This window comes from Sciurus carolinensis, chromosome 8 (assembly GCF_902686445.1).
Source record: "Sciurus carolinensis chromosome 8, mSciCar1.2, whole genome shotgun sequence".
Classification (NCBI taxonomy): domain Eukaryota; kingdom Metazoa; phylum Chordata; class Mammalia; order Rodentia; family Sciuridae; genus Sciurus; species Sciurus carolinensis.
In genome coordinates this window covers 106,013,592-106,035,994 of record NC_062220.1, presented here as the reverse complement: position 1 = coordinate 106,035,994, position 22,403 = coordinate 106,013,592, and the positions used below count along the sequence as shown (strand labels likewise).

Genomic DNA, 22,403 nt, shown 5'->3' with positions numbered 1-22,403 from the left:
AATGGGTACCATTATTCTGAATCCATTTTATATCAAATTCACTCATTTAATTTACAAATAAAAAGTATACATATTTATCATGTAACACATATTTTGAAATATGTATATTTTGTGGAATGACTTCCAGTCCATCTTTGTGTTATAGATAAAGTATAGGGTAAGGGGAGGTACAGCTCCTAGACTCCATGCAGTTAAATCCTAAACCCACAGAAGGTTTAAAAATAAAGTTTCAAAATTCCAAGGGAGACCTTCTCTTTTAAACTCTGAGACTCAACTGAAACTGACAAGTTTTCTCATCTTTCATGTCCACGTAAAGATATTTAAAGAGCCTACCCCTTCAATAAGAATGCAGATCCTCAATGATCCTCGTTTTACAAAGGGTTTCAAATCAATGTTCCTCTTTTTTAAAATAATTTATTTATTTTGATTCATTGTAAACAAATGGGGTACGACTTGTTTCTCTGATTGTACATGAAGTAGAGTTGTACCATTTGTGTAATCATATATATACATAGGGTAATGATGTTTGTCTCATTCTGTTATTTTTCCTTCCTTCCGCCCCCTCCCCACTCCTCTTTTTTCTCTATAGAATCCTCTTATGCAGAGCTTCAGTACAGCTCCTCCACCCTCAAGGATATTAGAGCCCAATCTCAAACCCACAAACCCACATCTGATCTGCCCCTTTCTTAGCAAACACAGCAGGAGCCCAAGAAGTTACTCTGCTTCATCAGAATCTTCCCATTTCATATAACACATAGGAATTCCCTTTCTTCTGGTGGCCCCAGAGAATTAGAAGCACTTATAAAGTACTTTTGCTTTATTTTTATCTGGTAACAGGCATATTTTTCAGTTATTGTAGTCTTCTATCTTAATTCATTAAATACCAAATAACTTCATAGCAAAATTTTGTAATCAATGTACTTATCAAATACAGAGTAAAAGCAACATCTCTTCCAACTTTTTGATATTATAAATAAGATTAGAATTAATATATTTTCATTCAAACTTTTATTCATTTCAATTATTTTTCTGGGCATAAATTACAACAAGGAATATTAATAGTTCAAACACTTATTATACATATTGCCAAGCCGAACTCCAGTAAATTATGTCCAAAGAGACACAGAGCAGTGCTTATTTTACTATTCTTCATGGAATACACATCTCTATTGTTAGTTCACATTTTTATATTAATCATGACACGTATTTTTTGCATTTCATTATTCATTCTTTTTTCATATTGTGTTTAATTCTTGTGTCTTAGGTCAATTTTTTATTGTTATTGCCTTTTCATTATCACTGTACAAACTATTTTACATGTAGTCTATCAATATCATTTTATTAATATTTGCTATCATCTTTAAATTTTAATGTCTTGACTTATAGAAAAGTTTTAAACTGCACATTTAAATTTACCCATATTTTGTATTATGAATTTCATACTAACTGAATGTTTTAAATGTCCTCATTGAATAAACAATGTTTATGAGCATGGTTTCTAGTTTTCTTTGGGTCAGAGTAAACACCAGTCTCAGGAAAATTCAGCAACTTATTTTTCTCCTTTTCCATTTGAACTAATGGGAAATTTATACACTACCTTGTTTTTATCTATTGCCTCTCTCTTCTATTCCATTAATTAAGCTAGTTAATCAGAAAGTCACTATTTTATTACACAATCAATACAGTGCATTGAAATATATCTTAGGGCAATTAGCTTTCTGTTAATTTTTCAAAATGCCATGATTAGATACACCTATGTAGTCAGAATTTCTGTATTAAATCTCCTCCTACATTCTTCAATAGAAATTACATTAATCTATACAATTTGGTGGAGAAAAATAGTATAAAAAGACTATTCATCTTTTCCATTCAACATCCTTTATATACACCACTATTTACTCAATTATATCTATTATTCTAAAAGGGTTATCTAGATTTTAGCATAGAGGAAGACTATATTTCTGTCTAATGTTATTCACAGGAATTTCATGTGTGCACAAGTATGCTGTTGCAATTGTCTTTCCATCTCCTGATATTGATGGCATAAAGGAGAGTTATTGATTTGAGTATATTTATTTATTTGAAAAATAAAGTTACTTTAGTTAAAATTACTTAGTTGATTTTCTTCAGCATTTGGAGTATATCATGTTATAAAAATAGTACTGTAAATATCCATACTATTTCCTAACCATGTCTTTTGTAACAAGAATGTAAATTCCAGAAAAAAATTCTAAATAATAATGTTAACAGTATATTTCTTGTTGCTTGTTTAATGGGACTTATTCTAGTACTTCACAAATAAACACAAAGAGTTTTATATAAGATTTTCAAGTCATGTGCAGCCTTATTTATTTGTTGAAAATGTTAATCACATTCTACATATATATTTCTTTAATTGTTAGATAATATGATTAAAGAGTTAAGGTCTTCCGTTTAATTAATTCTTCTCACTCACTTTTTAAGTTTTTAAGAGAGTTTATGTTGCATATTTTCATGCTATGTATTTCACATATAAAATTTATTGACTGTATGCATATAGAAACTTTTTATTAATGCAGACTGTCTTAAATATACTTTCATCTTAACTTGTAAAGGATATTAATATATTTATGTATTTTGTTTTGTTTTGATTTGCCAGATTGCCATTTTTTTTAATCCAAATGTCACTATAATACTGTGTTGTGTGTAATTTAAAAGTCATTTTTAACCCAGTTTATGAGTGTTTGAATTTTTAAGCAAAGATAATCACAACAACATTTATTACACAAGTACATGTGGCTTTGGTATCTGACAACTTGCATTAAAATATCTTTTGCTATTTCCTTTTACATATTTTATGTTCTCTTATACAATGTGGTTATTTGGGGAGTTTTCTCTAATAATAGGGAGAAGAAAAAAGGAAGAATGTCATTTAGAGTTGAAAAAAAAAAAAAAAAACCTTGGACTCAAACCCTCTACCACTCTTTATAAGTTTGACTTTGGCAAGTCTTCTGATACTTAGGTTCATTGTCAATAAAATTAGGATAGCATCCTCATCTCAAGGTCATTGGGAATAAGGAATAAAATCAAGAATGTAGAGCCCTTAACTTAATGCTTTGATAAATAATAGAGTCACACTAAATTATGATCATTGTGATTATCAAATATTTGATCCAGGGGTTGTAAATTCCAATTATTTCTAGATCAACTAGTTAACCTGAACATCTGAGGGTGCCAGTAAATGAATCAAGAGAGGAGTGGAAACTGATAAACTGGAGAGTACATGTCTTGACCTATGGCAATACTAATCCAAAATATTAACACTATGTTGACAAAATAAAAATGCATGGGATATCGGAACAGCAGTCTATCAATTTGTGACCACTGTCATTATATCAGGAACTTAGGAAATACTCTACACTAAATTATACCTTTTGAAATGAATTATTTTCTTTGTACATAAGCATTTTCTCAAGTTTGAGAATATGTGATCATGGAAATTAAATAAATTACATGAGAAAACAAAAATAACACTTTTAAATAATAAACCTCAGAGAAAAGACAAAATAAGCCTAAATAGAATGAATGACGGAGTTGATGTGTTTCAATTAAGTAGCAATCAGTTATGAGCTTCATGGGCAGGAAGGTATATTCCAGCTCTCAAAGGAGTTAAAAATTCCATTGTGCTTCTAATTACCTATTTAATTCCTTGAATACCAATGTGCAATTAACATTACAAATAATCAAGGTTAAAAATATAATTAATGCAAGTGTGATTTAGTTATAATTAAACTAATTACACAGATATGTAGCATAATAAGGGGCTCCTGGACCATTATGTGGATGCAAATTTATTCTTCCTTTCAAGAGCAGTTATTTGAATTTCATTTTCCAATTATTTTACAAATGACGGAATGGAATAATAAAGGAGAGAGTCAGTCTTTCAGGGATGGAAAAATAAACCTTCTTTGGTTTTTATTCTTTTTAAAGTTTTGACTTTTCTGTCCCTATGCGTTTGTAAATAGAGAAGTTAGAAAAATAAAAATAAAATGCTACCTCAATCAATAAAAAACTCTTACTTATTTCTATGACAACAGGGACAAATCCACAACACAACACCAAGAGAAATTCTATTCCATGCAGCAAGTGTCTCTTTAAGAATATCAAGCAGCATGTTAGCTTTATACATATAAATCTCAAATATTCGCTCAACAAATTCTATTTCTGTTTTAGATTATAGCTAGTTCTTAATGTTGTTTTCATACATTGGCAAAAACTACAGAAATATAAATTCATTCTCTGCTCACAGACCACAGACAGCAGTTAATAGCTATAATAGCATTTGGAATAAGATAGATTTGTTTTTAGGTATGCAACTTTTTTCATTTAAGTTAGGAAAAGGGATATAGCTTACATGACAATTACATACTGATTGCTAGACAAAGTGGGATATCATTGAGCCTTCATTCAAACTTATGAATTATTCTTATTTCTAGAATATGGATGAGGAAACAACCAGAGGAAGATGGAGAGAGGAAGGACAAGAGAGATCCTAAAGATAAAACAGATAACAAATCTCAAGATAACATTTGTGATATTTTCTAATTCTAGCAGAATAAAACCAGAATGATGTACTTTCTGGGAATGACTGGAAATCAATTGATTATCAAAAAGAAAATAGAAAGTAAAAAGAAAAAAAAATCTGTCCAAAAACATCTGTTTTCTAGGTAACCAAATAAAAGACAAAACAAGTATCTACTAATAAAATTATTCTAGCTAGTAAATGAAAACAAGAATTAAAATATCACCATTTGGCAATAGATTAATTCACTAAAGCATCAAACATCAAACAAACAAACAACCAGAAAAAAAAAAAAAAAACAGCAAAAACAATATACTAAGAGTCCCTTGATAAAAGAGATCATTCATCCTATTTAGTTATGTCAAAGGATTAAAACTGAACCTGAATAAACCTCTGGATCTAACTGAAACCACAAGAAATAGAAAGGCTGGAGAAACATGCTAAACAAACTTCACCTTGAGTTTACACTCAGGCAACTCTCCAAGTCCAGTGGCCCAGGTTCTTCAACAGTTAGATCATGAGGAAAATAAAGGATAGTGGGGGTGGGGGAACCTATAGTTTGAGAAGAAGAATTAGAGATTATATCAAAATCTTTTTATAAATAAGCAAATGATGGTATCTTGGAATTGATTCATTATTGGGTGACAGAACCATAATCATTTGAATGGAAGGGGCGTGACCCAAAATGGGACATAAAATGGTTTCCAGGTCAATACTGCCAAAATTCTATTACTTGTTCTAAATTTTGGTTGAAAGAATGTTTGCCTTATTATTATACACTAAGCTACATAAAAATATCAAAATAATGTATATCAATCTTGTTTACCTTTTCAAAGAACCAATTCTTTGTTTTATTGATCTTTTGTATTATACAGTTTTTTAAAAGTTTTTAACTTCATTAATTTCAGTTCTCATCTTAATTACTTCCTGTCTTCTACTCTTTTGGAATTAGTTTTTTCTTGCTTTCCTAGTGCCTTGAGATATAATAGATTATTTGGGATCTTTCAGTGTTTGTTTTCATTATTTTATGAAGGCTGAACGCTATAAACTCTCCTCTTGGGACTGCTTTCAAAGTGTCCCAGAGATTCTGATGTATGTTATTTCTGTATTTGGTTGTTTCTAAGAATTTTTTTTTCTCCACTGATTTCTTCTGTGATCCATTCATTTTCAAAAAGTGCACTATTCAATATCCATCTGTTAAAATGGTTTCTCTTTTTTATTTTGTTATTGATTTCTAACTTCATTCTATTATGATCTGATAAGGTGCAAAGATTTGTCTAGGGAGTCTTTTGTATTTGCTAAGATTTGCTCAGTGTACTCAAATATGGTCTGCTTTGAAGAAGGTTCCATGTGCCACTGAGAAGAAAGTGAATTCAGTTGTTGGTGAATAAAACATTCCACACTTATTTGTTATGTCCATTCGATTAATAGTAAATGAAACTACATCCCTATCTGTCATCTTGCACAAAAGTCAACTCAAAACCAATCAAAGACCTGGGAATTAGACCAGAAGCTTTGTAACTGCTAAAAAACAAAAAAATCTAGGAGCAAGACTACAACATATAGGTGCAGGCAGCAACTTCCTTAATAAAATTCCTTTAGCTCAAGAAATGAACCTAGAAACAATAAAGAGCAAGAAAAAAAAGAGCCTATAGAATGGGGGGGGCTCTTTGCCATATATATATATGGTAATATATATATATAACCAGATTATAAGTGTATATATATATATATATATATATATGCCAGATTATAAATTATAATAAATGTTGGCCCATACAATTGCAAATCAGTACAACCACTTTCGACAGCCATATGGAGATTCCTCAAGAGTAGGAAGGGATCCACCACATGACCCAGATATTCCACTCCTTGATATTTATCAAAAACAACTAAAATTAGCATACTATAGTGATAACTTCATTCCAGTGTTTATAGCCACTCAGTTCACAGTGACCAAGTTATGGAACAGTCTAGGTGTCCATTGACAGATGAAAAGATAAAGAAAATGTGATACACACACGCACACACACACACACACACACAATGAAATTTTATTCACTCATAAAGAATGAAACTATGTCACTTGCTGATAAATGGATAAATTGCTTTTAATTGAAATAAGCCACATTCAGAAAATCAAGAGTCCAATGTTTTCTCTCATATACAAGAACTATAGAGAAATAAGGAATTTAAAAAAGTGAGTGGGATATCATGAAAATAGAAGGGAGAACACCAAAATAGAGGAAGGGGATTAAGTGGAAGGGAGGAGGGATAGGAAAAGGGAAGAACTATGAAATTAAATTGACCAAATTATGTTATGTACATGTATAAAGAATACCACACTAAATTCCACTTTATGCCTAATTCACAAATTTAAATAAATAAACAAATAAATAGAAGGAAGACCATAGAGAAGAGGACATGAATCAAGGCAAGGGAAGATGAGGGGAATAGGGAAATACTGGGCACTGAAATGGAGCAAATTGCATTATATATATTTATGAATATATCAAAATGAACAGCTCTAGTATACATAATTATAATCTAATAATAAAAGGGTTAAAATAAATAAATAAGTAAATAAATAAATACATCAAAATAGGAATTACCCTTGATGAGAAGTGATGGGAAGGCATTTATGGAGTGAGTTTTCTTCTGTTTCTTGAGGGTAGTACTGATTATATAAGTTTATTCATTTTATAAAATGTATTCTTTTTTGTATGCAAATGATACTTCCAAAATATTTTTAAAATATTTTTTAAAATATTACACAAAAAATATTGAGTGAAAATTTTGAGAAAAATACAAAATTGAAGCCACATTTCATTACAGAATAATAGCAATCATATCATATTATAGTTTTATGATCCAGATAATGCTATACAAAGAAGATTAAAATTTGAAAAACAAATTTGAAGAGTGGTTTTTGATAGTTTAAAAAATAAATTAAAACATTTAATTACTAAGAAATTCAGTATTTCAGATTTTTCAAAGTAAAAAAGTCAGAAGAAAATATTAAGATAATTTGATAGAAATAAAATACAAATATGCAGACATAAAAAGAGAAAATAAATACAAGTTCCTAATAAGTAAATAAAACTTCTAATAAATAAAATTTATTGTAGAAGGGTATGTACAGATAAATACTGAAAAATATTGCCTTTATAACAAATATATAAAAAATAACTATAAAATATGTTAATGTGTATAAATACTAAGATGATAAATTTAAGCTATTACTCCTAAGAAAATTAATAAAATTGAAAAATAATATTTATTTTAGATGATGAACAGTATGTACATAATTTTCAAACCATTATATTTAGTAAATAGAAATGTAACTATTAAATGAGAAATAAAATGCATTGTCATTTAACATTGTTCTGGAAATTCTAGAAGAACTGAATCAGGAAATCTCTACTGTAGAGATAAAGGAGACAAATATTTCATTAATTACTGTCAAAGGCGTATTCTAGATAGAATATAAAGAATGATTTTTAAATCTATTTTTAAAAATAAATTCTATTTACTTTAGCAAATGTACAAATTTTATGGAACAGCAAAGCACAATATTGTCGAAATGTTAGTTCATTCCAAATCAATCCACAAATGCAATACAAAGTCAATTAAAATTCCGTTGGGGAATTACTGACACAATATTTTCAATTTCTTCCTCTACACCCCAAAACTATGAGTAATGGACTTTTATTTTCTTCATTTCTTCATAACTAGTGCTTAAAAGAAATAATCACAATAAAAAATAAACATCTTTGTGGATGCAAAACAGAACAGAAAGCTAGAATCAGGGTCTAAAACCACTAGTGGTTGGGTACTATGTTTGAATTCCATGAAGTAGCTACAAATTTGGCCCCTACAAGGTAATGGGGGCAAAAAGTTCTTCATGACATGTGTTGTGAGGGAACAAAATCAGGTTCATTATGTAATTACTTGGGTCTCCTGTTAGGGCAGAGTCCCACCTCTTACTGAAAGAGACTGGGCAAAGCTGTCAATGGTTACTAGGAAACTGCTCACCTTTCAGGCTGCATTGGCAGGGAAGAATCAAAACAAGCTACCAGTGAATGGGAACTAGCTCTTCTCCATATGTATTTGTGAGATGAAGACTCAAGCTGTCAATCGAAGGCCTGGTTCTATACCAAAGATCCATGAAATGGAATAAATGGTTAAAGATACTATAAAAATGCCAGACAGGAGGTGGCATCCAAAAGGGTAGAGAAAGGGCAAAAGCAAAACCCCATAAAGTCACTAGTAATGTTAGCTAGGAAAATTTCAAGCCAGAAGAAAATCTAACAACAACAACAAAAAAAAAAAAAAGTTAAAGGAAAAGAAAAAGTAAAAAAGGAATAAGAGATGAATTACCTCCTGATGAAGCAAAATTTATCTGGATGAATAATTAAAAACAGATATGCAAGGACTTTAAAGGCAAATTTCAAAACATAATGAAATGATGTTCTGAAAATGGTCCAAGTATTAATACAAATCATCATCAAAGAAAAGGTAGACAAAATATCATAAAGATGTTGTATTTCCTCAAATTATCACATAAACTTGATGTAATTATAGCCAAAATATTGATTTGCAATCAACTACTGTGATTTTTATGCAGTCTATTACATTCTTAAAACAATATGCAATATAAAAAGTCCCCCAAATATTCCAAGCGATTCTAAAAATGAACTAGGAGAAGCACCAAGTAATTCAGTCTACTAGAGTAGTTCAGGATACACCATCCCAAAATATGCTGAATTGGTATATTGGTTATTTCAAACTGAAATCACCTGAGAAATTATAACTGCAGTAAAAGTTTTGTGGCCTATCTTTTCCTACATGCATCAAGCCATAAAGATGTCTTCCCTATATCAGGGCAAGAAAGAAGCTTCTATATTCAAAGATAGGACTTTGGGATTGTAATGAGCCTGAATAAATAAATGTATGGCTGCAACTCTAATCTTCCACGAGGTTTTACAACCCCATGAGTCTCTTAGTGAATCCCTAGAACTCAACTCCCTATGCCAGAGATCCTTTTGTCCTGTCATTCATTCACAAATTCATCATTCTTTGTCTAAAATGTTCAAAGGTATTTTCTTGGCCAATTCATCAGACTTCATAATTTTCTACAGATCCCTCTGTACACATAAAATTAATAAAACTTGTTTTCTTTTCTCTTGTTGATCTTCCTTGTGTTAATATGGTTCCTAGACTCAGCCAAAGAACCCATGTAAGAACCAAGGGAGAGAAGGGCAGAGATCTGTTTCTCCCCTACACTAGAATGCATCATAAAACAAGAGAACTTGAAACCAAATGCCCAATATGAGATCTTGGTACACAATAGAACTGCTTCCAAATGATGGACAAAGTTTTTTTTGTTTTGTTTTGTTTTGTTTTTTGAGAAACTATTTTAGATATCAATAAGGAAAAAAAATAAAATTACATTTCTACTATACTAGAAATATAACTATCATGTATTATATACATATATATAATGTATATAATATATATGTTATATAATGTTATATAATGTAACTATCATGTATAACTAATTAAAACAAATTTTTTAAAATGGTAAGAAAAAAAGTACTGGGGATAAAAAGTGGCTCAGTGGTTAATTGACCCTGGGTTCAATAACCGGAACCCCAAAAAAGAAAAAGACAACATGCAAAATATTAGATTTCAGCAGAGTATGTAATGAATTCCTATATTCATGAGGAACAAAAAGTAACAATGGAGACAAAAGGTCAAAGGATATAACTGCAATTGACAGAAAGTAAACATATGTAACAAAAATATATGGGGAAGGCAAGATCAAGTTCATACAGAATCAATAGAGAGCAAATAAAAGGGATATTGCATGCCTATCAACTTAAAAAAACTTTTAATCATAATTATAGAAGTAGATTATAAAATGTGTAAGTAAAATAAAACAATCTTTCAAATCATATCTGAATTGGAAGCATGTATAACTCTACCACATAAATAACCACACTTATACACACATAAGCAGACACCATAAAATATATAAAATTAGATGTAAACACACAGATGTGTATAAGTCTTTAAATTAAACTGACAGGAGACATGCAAATATCAACAATGGATTTTAGGGAAAATTTTCGTCCTCCTGGTACATGACACATCACAGGTAGACAATGAATATTTGTTGAGTTGAAGAAGTACCTAATTGATGGGTGATGATATTTCTGAACAATTTCTTTTTCAATTACTTTATCTGAAGCCATACACAAAAATAAAAATATAAAGCACATTTTCTCCAAATCTATGTAAAAATGATTCTCTGATCCCCAGTAAACAGATTATGAAATCAAATAAGGTCATGATAACTTGGTTAGATAGTCATATAATGACCTTCAGAGAATGCACAACAAAACAGCTTTTGTTTAGTAATTTCAAAGACAGAACTTGAAATGTATCACTAAGTTACAGTGAGTTTGCTATAGTAGGAAAATAAAAAAAGTCCTATGTCTGGGATCTTACAACACAGTATTGAACACAGACTAGGATATGGGGACATCCACAGGGGGTACAAATGGGTGGCTTGTGGAGAAGGAGCAGCTAGAAAAGAGCTGTGAAGTTAAAAGTATGAAGAGTTCACTCTGATATTGAACAAGTTTCCTGTTAAGACAAATTTAGAACAGGAATCAAGTAGCAAATCCAGCTAGAAAAAATTGGAAAGCAGGGAATCTCACTTTGTAGAAGAGAGAAAAACCACAAATATTAGTCCTGATTATAGCTCAGGAAAGAGGAAGACATACCACCACACATACACCTGCAGAAAGAGGAGCAAAGTTCCCAGATCTCAGAGGAAAATCTTCTAACTGAGCACATAGTTCAAAAGGAATTACAAAATCAGGTGCTACAAGAAAAGGAGTGCAAGGGCCTAATGGGCCTAATTCTGAATGGCATGCAGGAATAACTCTGTGTGTGTGTGTGTGTGTGTGTGTGTGTGTGTGTGTGTGTGTGTGTGTTGTCTGAGCCCATACAGCTCAGCTGGACTGGCACAGTTTCTGGGTGTGCAGGGTACCCAGGGACCTCATGTTTGTATAGAGAAGGTATATTAATACCTTCCTCACTCCCCCAGAAAGCTGCTGTTTGAGTTTTTAATGTGTCCACTGCTCCCAGCCCAAAGTTATAAGAATTCCCTGAAAGACAAGGTCCTGGGTGGCAAAGAGAGGGAAACCATCTGGCACCTTGTGATCACTCTGACTAGTGGGGACATTTGAAGGTTTATCAATGGAAGATGCAAGAAGAATCAACCCTTGACTATTTTCTGCTCACCTGAGTACATCATCTCAAATGCAGCCTGGTGCCTCTCAGAGATGTCTGCCCTCAGCTGCTTTGTGACAATACCTCTTGACCCTTTGCTCTGTCTACCAGGATTGAACTCCATTCACATTTCAGATACCCTTACCGTTTTGGAGAAGTGGTGATTTGAAGATAAATTTGGAGGAAAATTGTGTTTTCAAACTGTATAACACAGGGCAGAAATAATGTGGGGGTTTTCTAAGCAGCGCAACAAAATGATTAAATCTTGATCTTACCCCGTGGGAGTTCTGACCACAGCATGTCCTGAACTTGGAGGAACTTCACCATTCAGAACTTTGAACGTAGTGCTCTTCCCAGCTCCATTCACCCCTAGAAGTCCAAAGCACTAAGGAAAAAATGAAGTTAAATAAAACAGGTTAAAAACAATGACAATGGCATGCAAAGCATTTTGAGCCTACTTTGAATTGACATTGTTGATGTGTGGTATTTGTACATTTTAAAGAATCACACATTATAAAGTACTTTATGGATTACAAAGTACTTTCAAAATCATCACAGCACTTGAGTAGTACAAAACCTACAGCATTCACTTAGAGACAAATAAATTTATACATGGAAAACTTAAGAGAATGAGAAGTAAATGCCAGTTAACCCCGAATTATGCAGAGATAATAGCCTTTGAAAGTCACATCTTTGTAGTAATAATTATGCTCTTGGTCTACATTTTTGTATATTTTAAATATTCCGTATATTTTTAAATACCTTTTAAAAATATTTCATCTTCTACTCTCGGTATTTATATTGCTTAAAGCTCCTTGAAGAGTCTTGAAGAGGCTATAAATTCATTCCTAGTTCAGTGCAAATCCTGACATTCAGAAGATGACCCTCAGGTATATAATCTAACACTCAGTCAACTTAGTTCTTGGTCCAATCCTGTCATATATTCCACGTGAAAACTGGCCTTCTGGTTTCTTTTCTAGATGTATTATCTGTCTTTACCTCCAGGTATACTCTGCCTGAGAATCCATCATGGAGCCTGAGAATCTTATTTCTTGCCAATCTCCTTCCAAGACAATTGTTTTTGGATGCATAGATGATTCTATCTATTCATATACTGGCTTCCTGGCTCCTGGGATCTTAGAAAGTGACTGCTTCTGGAATTTCTGTCAGCATGCCATATCCAGCTATCACGTAACTCTATTTTGGGCCCCTGAATGCCACTGCCCCACTGAGTTGCCACCTGCTTCAGTTACCAAGTTTTTTCCAATTACCCACATCTGAAATACGGTTTCATCTCAGTCCAGTCCTGCCCCATGTCACTGATGTCTGTCAGGCCATACCTGAGGCTGGGTGCTGCAAGGCATACCACTACCAGTCTAACTAAATGACATCTCTGTTCAAAGGCTTAGCCATAAAATAGCTTTGAAATAAAGCTCTGCCCACACAACGTTCCTTCCACTCTCCTTGCACTCTCTCTGGATATAAAGCACTGCAGACATTACCACTCATACACCTTCTAATCCTATCCTGCCTTGGGACAAAGCTTATGCTTTGTATAATAATGTGTGTGTTTATGATCTCTGGTTTCCTACCCAGTTATTTATTCTTAGAGGGACAGGGGCATATCTCAGTCATCTCTATTTTTTGAAGGCTCTTACAAAGTACTTCTCATCTGGGTGACTAAACTGTGATGCTCATAAAAGTTTAGAATATAAAACTTGTAAGTTCACATCTTGAATGTCTCCAAAAGCCTATGGGTTGAAGGTTTGGTCTCCAGTTCTTGGGGCTATTGTGAAGAGGTGGAGGTGGAGCCTTGTGGACAGTTTCAGATCATTGAGGGTATGCCTTTGAAGAGGATGTTGGGACCCTGTCCCCTTCTATTCCTCTTTCTTTTACACATGGCCATGAGTTGAATGATCTTCCTTCTCTATGTACTTCTGCCATGAAGTAATAAGTCAACATAGACCCTCAGTAAGGGGCCACTGAGTCAGACTGAAACCAAAAGAACTTTGAGCCCAAATAAACCTTTCCACTCTTATAAGTTGTCTCCCCTGTTTCATTGCAGTAACAAAAAGTTGACTAACACAAAACTCAAATTTAAATGGTATCTCATATCATTCAGATATGAATCTTATGAAGATTTTCAAGTTTTTAACTTACTCCTTAACCTAAACCTACCATAGAGAGGTAGTAGCAAATTAATATTGATTTTAATTAATTTCAATTGATTTCAAGACAAGGGTGAAAAATATTCAAATAAAATAGATCAGACTATAGAACCAGTCTTAAAGCAGTAGAAAGAATAGCTAAGAATAAACTTATCCTTACTATTTTTCCTTTTCTACCAGAAATCAGTGTTTGATATAATGATATTCCCAGAATGCTTTAGACTGTTCTCTTTGCCTCTTTCCTCCTCAGCACACTCATATCTGAAATGTCTACTCTCCTCTCACAGGCAGGGAATGGATGCCAATCAGATAACAATATAGCCTACTTTGAAATTCTCAGGAGCTTGGAACAATATGCATGCAAGGTGCTCTTTTATTTTTAACTGTTAATTAAAGGTAATCATTTCCAGAATTGATTTCCCTTTATGCATTAAGTACAAATCAGGAACAATTTATATGGCTTCTGTCAGTTGTGATTAAAGATTTCTCCTAGAATTAATGCCATAGCTGTGAAAATTTTTCCCAGCTATTACTATGGTGTATGAATATTCTTTGGCTTTTCAGAGTAGCATTTTACTAGTTGGACTTAACTGTACACTTAAAGAGTATTGAAGTCCAAAAAAGAGGTAAAAACAGTTTCCTTAATTAACTATAATATGTTTTTACTTAATAAAAAGATGTCCCAGAACTGGGAGTGTAGCTCAGTGGTAGGGTGCTTGCCTAACACATGTGAGGCACTGGGTTCAATCCTCAGCACTGCATAAAAATAAGCAAATAAAACAAAGGTATTGTGTCCTGCTACAACTAAAAAATTTTAAAAAGACATCCCACAGTCCAAACCAAACTTAAAACTACTGAGTAACATGAAATTTAAAAAAATAAATAAGGTAAAACAATTTTTATCAATCAACAGTGGTTTCAATATGGAAAGAGCCAATGAATCCTCTTTTCAGTTCTTCTCCTATGACTCTGTGAAAATTCCTGAAATTCGGTCTATATATAGCTATGATTCCAGCTACTTTGAGAACACCACAACCAGGTCAGCAATTAGAATTACACAGGTTCACAATAGAAAAGGGTAAAAAGGGAAGCTTTGCTACCTCTCCTCTTGGTATGCCTAAACTAATATCTTGCACAGCAGTAGTCTTCTTAAAAAACCTTCCATAACATTTACTGAGGCTCTTTAACACAAGGATGTCTCCACTGGTCCTTCCTTCAAGCACCCTCATTTGCTCTTTTTCGACATCTATATCCTTCAAAGACTTGACTGTGCCTTGAAGAGTAGAGTGACCCCTGGAAAGATAAAGTCAGAGTCAATTCACACCTAGGAAATTATGCTGAATATTCTATCAGAGAGATCATGAACATGAGAGAGTGCCTTCAGTGCATCAGCTTCATCCAAAACACCTTAGTCCTGACATCTTGCTTACTGACTCCCAGAAAGAGTTAATTTTCTTTCCCTAATTTGAAGAAAATATACATATTGCTAAAAGATACTGAAATAGATTAATGCTCAGCTAGTGATAGCTTTTAATTTTATAAATAATAAAGTCATTCCAGACCTTACACTAAATGCAAAAAAAAAAAAAAAAAAACCCAAAATGCTCTCGGAAGATAATATAAGGTAGCAATATTTAAGGGTAATTTTAGGAAATAGCCCATTTAATGAAATAAATTACATATAAAGGTATCCAAATACTGTAAGTTCATAGTGTAAGTTGGATTGTATAAAAGGATTGTATTGCCAGCACATCATACAGCATCTTGTAAAAAGTGTTCAATATGTATTTTCCAGATGAATAAAAATTTAATTATCAATTCTAACTGTTTCTCTCTAAATCTATGCTGTTCTCTTTTCTTTATGATTTTCAATCTGATGCATTTTAACTTTCAAGTAAATTTCAATTTCCCCTGTAAACTGTAGTATGCTTACCTACATTTTAATGATTAAATAGGTACAGACCACTGAGTAAATATTATACTAACATCAATTTCCTGGATTTCACAGTACAATATTTTTATGGAATATGTTATCATGTTATCAGGGAGGAAAATGGGTAAAAAGTAATAGGAGCTTAATTTTGCAACTTCTTGCAATTCTCAAAGTATTTTAAAATAAGAAGCTATTAAAACTAAAGGACTGGATACTGCCAGTCCTTAGTCATCTTAATTCCTTTCTCTGCATTATTTTTTCATGCCTGAAAATCACCTTTTGGCAAAAATATAATTTATTCCACACTCACCTTTGATGATTGATAGCTAGACACTCACAAGTGTATATTATATCACTTATAAAACATTTCAAAGCATGTAAAATGAATCAAATGCAGATAAAAATAAGAACAGCAGTTACTCAGAGGGCGATTATTGATTGGCTTAGGGTGAGGAAGGAGTATCAAAGATGTTAAACGTACTCAATTTATTAATCTGAGAGAGGATTACATGCATGTGTACAATTTGTAAAAATCCACCAAATTATAGACTTTCCTGCTTGAATGTCATTTCCCTGTCCCAGATAAAGGTATGTTTCTTGACCTTTCACGTTGGCTTGCCTTGCAAAGGTCTTTTCTTACTCTAACAGATCAGGTTATCATTATGCCTTCCTGTCTCCAATGCTCTCCACATAACCTGGGGTACTTTATAAATACCTCCTGGGTTTCAACTCAGAGTTGCTTATCTCAGGGTACCAGGAAGGGACCCAGATGTGCACAACTGCTTAATCTTCACAACTAATTCTGGCGAATGGAGAACAAGTGACCAAAGTTACTTTTTAATGGGCCTCCTTCTAACAATTCATGATCCTAATTTATCCAGCTGCATTCAGCAATGCAGACTCTTCCAACTGAAAATCACAATAAATGGTGTCTTTATCAAAGGAGAAGGATCCAAATGGACACTAGATGTAGCAGAAATTTGCAGATGCTCAGCATACCAAATATCAGGACCACATGACTATTCTGACTCAGCCCGCACAAAGGATACAGAGAGCACAGCCCATCTCCAGACAGGAAAGAACTCCCCAAACTCACCCAGCCTGGATGGTGTTGGGCTACAGCTGGATGCTAATGGAGATTTGAATTCTTAGCAGAAAACCAAAGACCAGCACAGGGCTGCAGGATGGAGCCAGGGTAGGTTAGAGAATGATAGCAGTGAGGTGAGCTCCACTCTCATTTGTCTAGCACCAGTCTCTGGTGATAGATGCATTGCTCGGGCTAGGGAAAGCAAGGTCTATTCTGTTCCTATGCAGAGGGCACAGTTTTATTCTCTTCCAAGATTTAACTATGACATGTATGATTTTCCTATATGAGTAGACTTATGCTCAAGCAGAGATGATTGACATGTGAATATTACAGAGGCATCCCTGTAGATAAAAAGGATGTTACAGAAATGTTGAGAAGGATCAGACCAGTCCAGGATCTAGAGCAGAGACGGGAAGAGGTGTTGGATGTGAAGTCAGACAGGTGCAGATAATCTGAAGCAAACATCTCGGTGGTGATGGAGAAAGACCACAGATAGCTTTACCAAGCAAGAGCACCAGAGCTAGGGGTGTTTGCTAAGACCCTTGGACTTTACCTTTTAAAGAATGATTAGTGGCCCCCTTGGACCTGGATTTAAATGACAAAAATGACTACATCTCAGTCATTGAATTATTTTGACAGTTATATACTAAGGAGCATCAAACAACTGCTGTCTAAATTAGATTAAATTTCTTTGCTCTGTGACCTTTATGCAGGCATAGAACAACAAAACTGACTATCTACTGTGAATATTAAAGACAAAATTCTTTTTTTTTTTAATTTTCACTCAGGGTCTTTCTAAATTGCTTAAGGTCTCACTAAGTTGCTGAGGCTGGATTTGAACTTGCAATTCTCTTGCCTCAGTCTCCCAGGTTGCTGGGATTACAGGTTTGTCTCACTGGGCCCAACTTAAGACAAAATTCTAAAATGTGATTCAACCAATTCTTATACTCTACAAAAGATCTTTGGGTGTGTGTGTGTGTGTGTGTGTGTGTGTGTGTGTGTGAATGGAACCCACAGTTTCACACATTAGGCAAGTGCTCTACCACTGAGCCATATCCCAGAATGTCTTTTCTTTAAAGAAAAATCTTTTGATAATACAGGAAGATGAAGAACCCTGAAATTCTGCCAAAGGGGAGTCTGTATTACAGGTTTTAAAACAGATCATACTGCTAAAGGATATCATAGCACCAATTGTGTTTGTAAGGCACTCAGATTTCTACTTCAAATTCAGTTAGCTTTTGCAAATCTGCAGATTCCAGAGTGATTATGGCCAAATTCAAAAGAGCTTTGAACTTGTATTCAAAATGGTTCTCTAGTTAGCAGTTTAAATGGGATATAGGATGAAATGCATTATGAAATGACTGACAAGGAAAACACATATATATGAAAATCACCATAAAATTAATTATGTTAGCCTTTAAATTTTAATAGATTCTCCAGTAACAGGGTCTTAACAATTTCTCTAAAATGAATCCCTCCCTTAGACAGAAGTCAGAGGGAAATAGCACTTGGAAAGAGCAGGTCAATGGATTCAGGTCACAGAGGAGGAGATACATCATTGAGGACCTTGCACAAGAAAGCACATTTCTTCCCTATGTATTTCAAATATGACAATAATTTCAAATCTGACAATAATCTAAACTTCTTTGCAAAAATAGGTATATGTGTATGTGTGTTCATGTGTGTGCATTATATAAACCATATTACGTGTCTACACATCTATAAAATCTGTGCGTGGCACTGACTTGTATTCTGACTTAACAAAGATAAGACTACAGCAACAGAAGGAACTGGATTGGTCAAAGGCCATGCAGTTATCTCTACTGAATTTCCATACCTTCCTGTTTCCAAGAGTTAATAACATTTAGTCATAAAATAAATTACTTTATGGTATCAACCAAATTCACCTGAAGAACTACAAAGTAACAGGGAAATTGAGTAATTTCAAAGTGGAAAATACAGAGACAACTAAATAATTGGAAAGATTATCTCACCAGTTGGCACCTTATCTTTTGAAATTCCTCCTTCCTGGTGTTGGTGATTCAATACCAATCAAAATAAAAAAGAAACATAATATTTTAACTTACTATAACCGTGCATAGAACTGATCAGACACTTTTCTTATCTTGCAACCTCCAGGATGGATTTTTCTTCCCTCCCTGTCTTTATTCAAAAGTCAGTGCCATGAGAGGGAAAGCCCTTCAGAACACACCTTGAACAATGCAGAAGGTCCCAATGCAGCAGGATCCTCAAGAGGAGAAGAATTGTTCCCTGAGAGGCCAATTCCACAAAGATCCAGCCCAGGAAGTCCATCTCAAAGGGACTCACGTAGGAATCAATGCCAAAGTTGTGGGTCAGGTCATATTTGATCTGGTTATAACAGAGTTCTATCAGTCCTTGACCCAAGCAGAATTGAGGGAAAATAGTGAAGACCCACTTGAGGACATCATAGATGTTCTGTAAATTCTTCAGAGAGAGAGAAATAAACAATCAAATTAAAAGCTATTCCTCTTTTTATAACATATCTATAACTTATTTTTTTTCCTTTGTTGGAACTGTGTCCCAGCTTTCCCTATCCCAACTATTCAAGGACATCCTCAGACAGTCATTAAACTAAAGAAGCTTACTCTTCAGATTTCAGGTACAATGGTAATGCTCTCCTTTACTGCTTGGAACCCATGGCCTCTTTCTTCCTTTTCTCTCCTTTAAAAAGGGAATGTCTAGCATATGACTGTCTCACCATTGCATTTGGAAGCACATAACTTATTTGGTTTCAAGGGCTCACAGTTAGAGACAAAATCACCTCAGGATGAAATATAACTTTCAGTATCACCCATATCTGATTCAGGTGGTATTTATAAGTGAGACTCTGGACTTTAGATGTTAGAGTGGATGCTGCAATGAGTTAAGACTTTGGGGTTGGTGAGATGAAATGAATGTAATTTGCATGTGACAAAGTTGTGAACCCTGGGAGCCCAAGAGCAGAATTTTATGGACTAAATTTCTGTGCTCCTCTCAAATTCCTATTTTGAAGTCATTGCCATCACTGTCAATGTGACAGTGTTAGAAGTGGGGCCTTTGAGATGTAGTTTGGTGTAGATGAGGCCATAAGGGTGGATCTCTCAAAATCGAATTAATACCCTATGAAAAGAGGAAGAGACACCAATCTCTCTCTCTCTCCTTACCCTTTTTAGGACACAATGAGAAGGTAACCATCTGAAAGTCAATTACAGGGTTCCAATGAAGAACCAAACCGAAAGTCACCTTGATCTTGGACTTCTCAGTATCTAGAACTGTGAGAAATATGTGTTTACTGTATAAGCTGTGTTTTTTGTTATAACAATATGAGCCAACTAAGACATATGGGTAATATTAGTAGTCACAAGATAACATGAATGTTTCAATGAGTTGGAAATATCAGTAACTGTGAATGTGAACATTTAAACAATATGCAAAATGCCTAGTTAATTCTTAGCACACAATAAACATTATATATATATATATAAATATATATGTCATCATTATTAAATACAAAATTAAGTGGTGCCAAAAGAACATTTATAAGCAAAGAGGTCAAAACGATCCCAGAGAAAACAAATCAAATAAGATAGGCTGTATATCTGAACACAATTTTAAAATAGAATATATCTAAAATATTTTTTTAATTTATTTTATTTTATTTGTTCTAATTAGTTGTACATGATAGTAGAATGCATTTATACATTTTGATAGATCATACATAAAGAGTATTATCTCTCATTTTCTGATTATACATATCGCAGGATCACATTGGTCATGCAGTCATACGTGCATCTGAGGTAATAATGTCTATTTCACTCTATCATACATTCTGTTCTTGTCATCATTACCTGGTAAACATTAATTTTACTTTTGAATGAGATTAAAATTATTATATTGTTAAATCAATTGTCCACTAAATGCTTTTGGCAAATTATCATATGCTTTCAGCTTCATGTACTTTATCATATTTCACTGTCTCAATAAATATACAAGATACCAAAAGTTAAACTTAGTTATCAATGAAGAAACAGTCTCAAGAGGTGATTAATATATACAAGTCACACTGATTAGGGCCCAGAATTGATCCTGACCTTTCTAATCCAAAGAATAAGGTTTCTCCACTAAGGAGCATAGCCTTTGGAGAAAATTCACCAAAATGCTGGTCTGTTCAGTTGACCTTTAGACTCAGTAAAGCTACCTGAAAGTATTTAACCCAGAAAGACCACATTAACTAGAACTACCAAAGCCCTGCAAATATAATGAAGAATTAGACTTGTATTTTACAGTCTTTCTCTCCTTGATCTAAACATGAACAATTTTATTTTATAAGGTAGGAAAATATCATCACAATGTGTACATACAATACGCAATATATATTTCATATAATAAACATTAAAAATAAACTCACATAATTGTCAATGTATATTTCATACTAGAAAATGTACAGTTTTCCCCTTATAATGCAAACTTAACACTTGGCTAGGCTAAGTGTAGCCTTAAATAATGTGGTTTTGGGCTATAGCAAATTTAATAACAACTTCTTAAGGCATTTATTATCATACTATGATTTATTGCCTTTTGCATGTAGACATGAAGAAAGTACAAAAGCTTCATTTAATTCTCCCTTAGTTTTTCTTGACTGCCACTAGTTATAAATTTTGATCAGTCCTAAAGGAGCTTATTAATTCCACTTTTCATAAAACCGTATCCCTGGATCAATTAATGTACCACATGAAAGAATTTTATATTATTAGTGTTAGTATAGGAACAGCAGAATAGTGTAGCTTTTAACTCAGTAGGTAATTAAGGAAATGACATACTAATGGTGATAACTTTATATCTCATTTTAAGGAATTCATAACCGTCTCCATACAAGTATGAACAAAGAAATACGAACACTGAGTTAACAAAGAGTCCATACATATGAGGAGGATGTATCTGCACAAATTCACGAACTAAGAATATATAGTCTTCCATTTAGGATATGTACAGATTGATCACATGACCAGTATACCCAGAAATAAGCACAATTATTTCTAATTCCATCAACATCCTCCTGACCCCAACAGGAATCCTCACCAGTAGAACAGAGATATTCTAATCCTCCTTGAACTAGAAACTAAAAGCATCATTTTTATCAACTCTGATTTGATAACAATGCAAAAATGTCACATTAACACTATAGTTTATATGCATGGTGGTTATGTTATGAGAGCTATAACCTAATCAGTCCATTCTAGTTTGGATGAGCTAAATTGTATATTAACTGTAGGGCAATGCTGGAGGAGGTGGGTTACTGGGGGGATACCCTGAAAGGATTCATTTCCCCTG

The 22,403-nt window shown here is 33.4% G+C and overlaps 1 protein-coding gene across 1 annotated transcript in view; it reads right to left on the bottom strand.

Moving 5' to 3' along the window:
• The window catches only part of Abca13 (ATP binding cassette subfamily A member 13), a 475,698-nt gene that overhangs the window by 90,814 nt on the left and 362,481 nt on the right, over positions 1 to 22,403 (bottom strand). Inside the window, 3 exon segments of the mRNA XM_047562044.1 lie at positions 12,139 to 12,248; positions 15,132 to 15,324; positions 19,264 to 19,517. Coding sequence (XP_047418000.1) covers positions 12,139 to 12,248; positions 15,132 to 15,324; positions 19,264 to 19,517 — 557 coding nt within the window.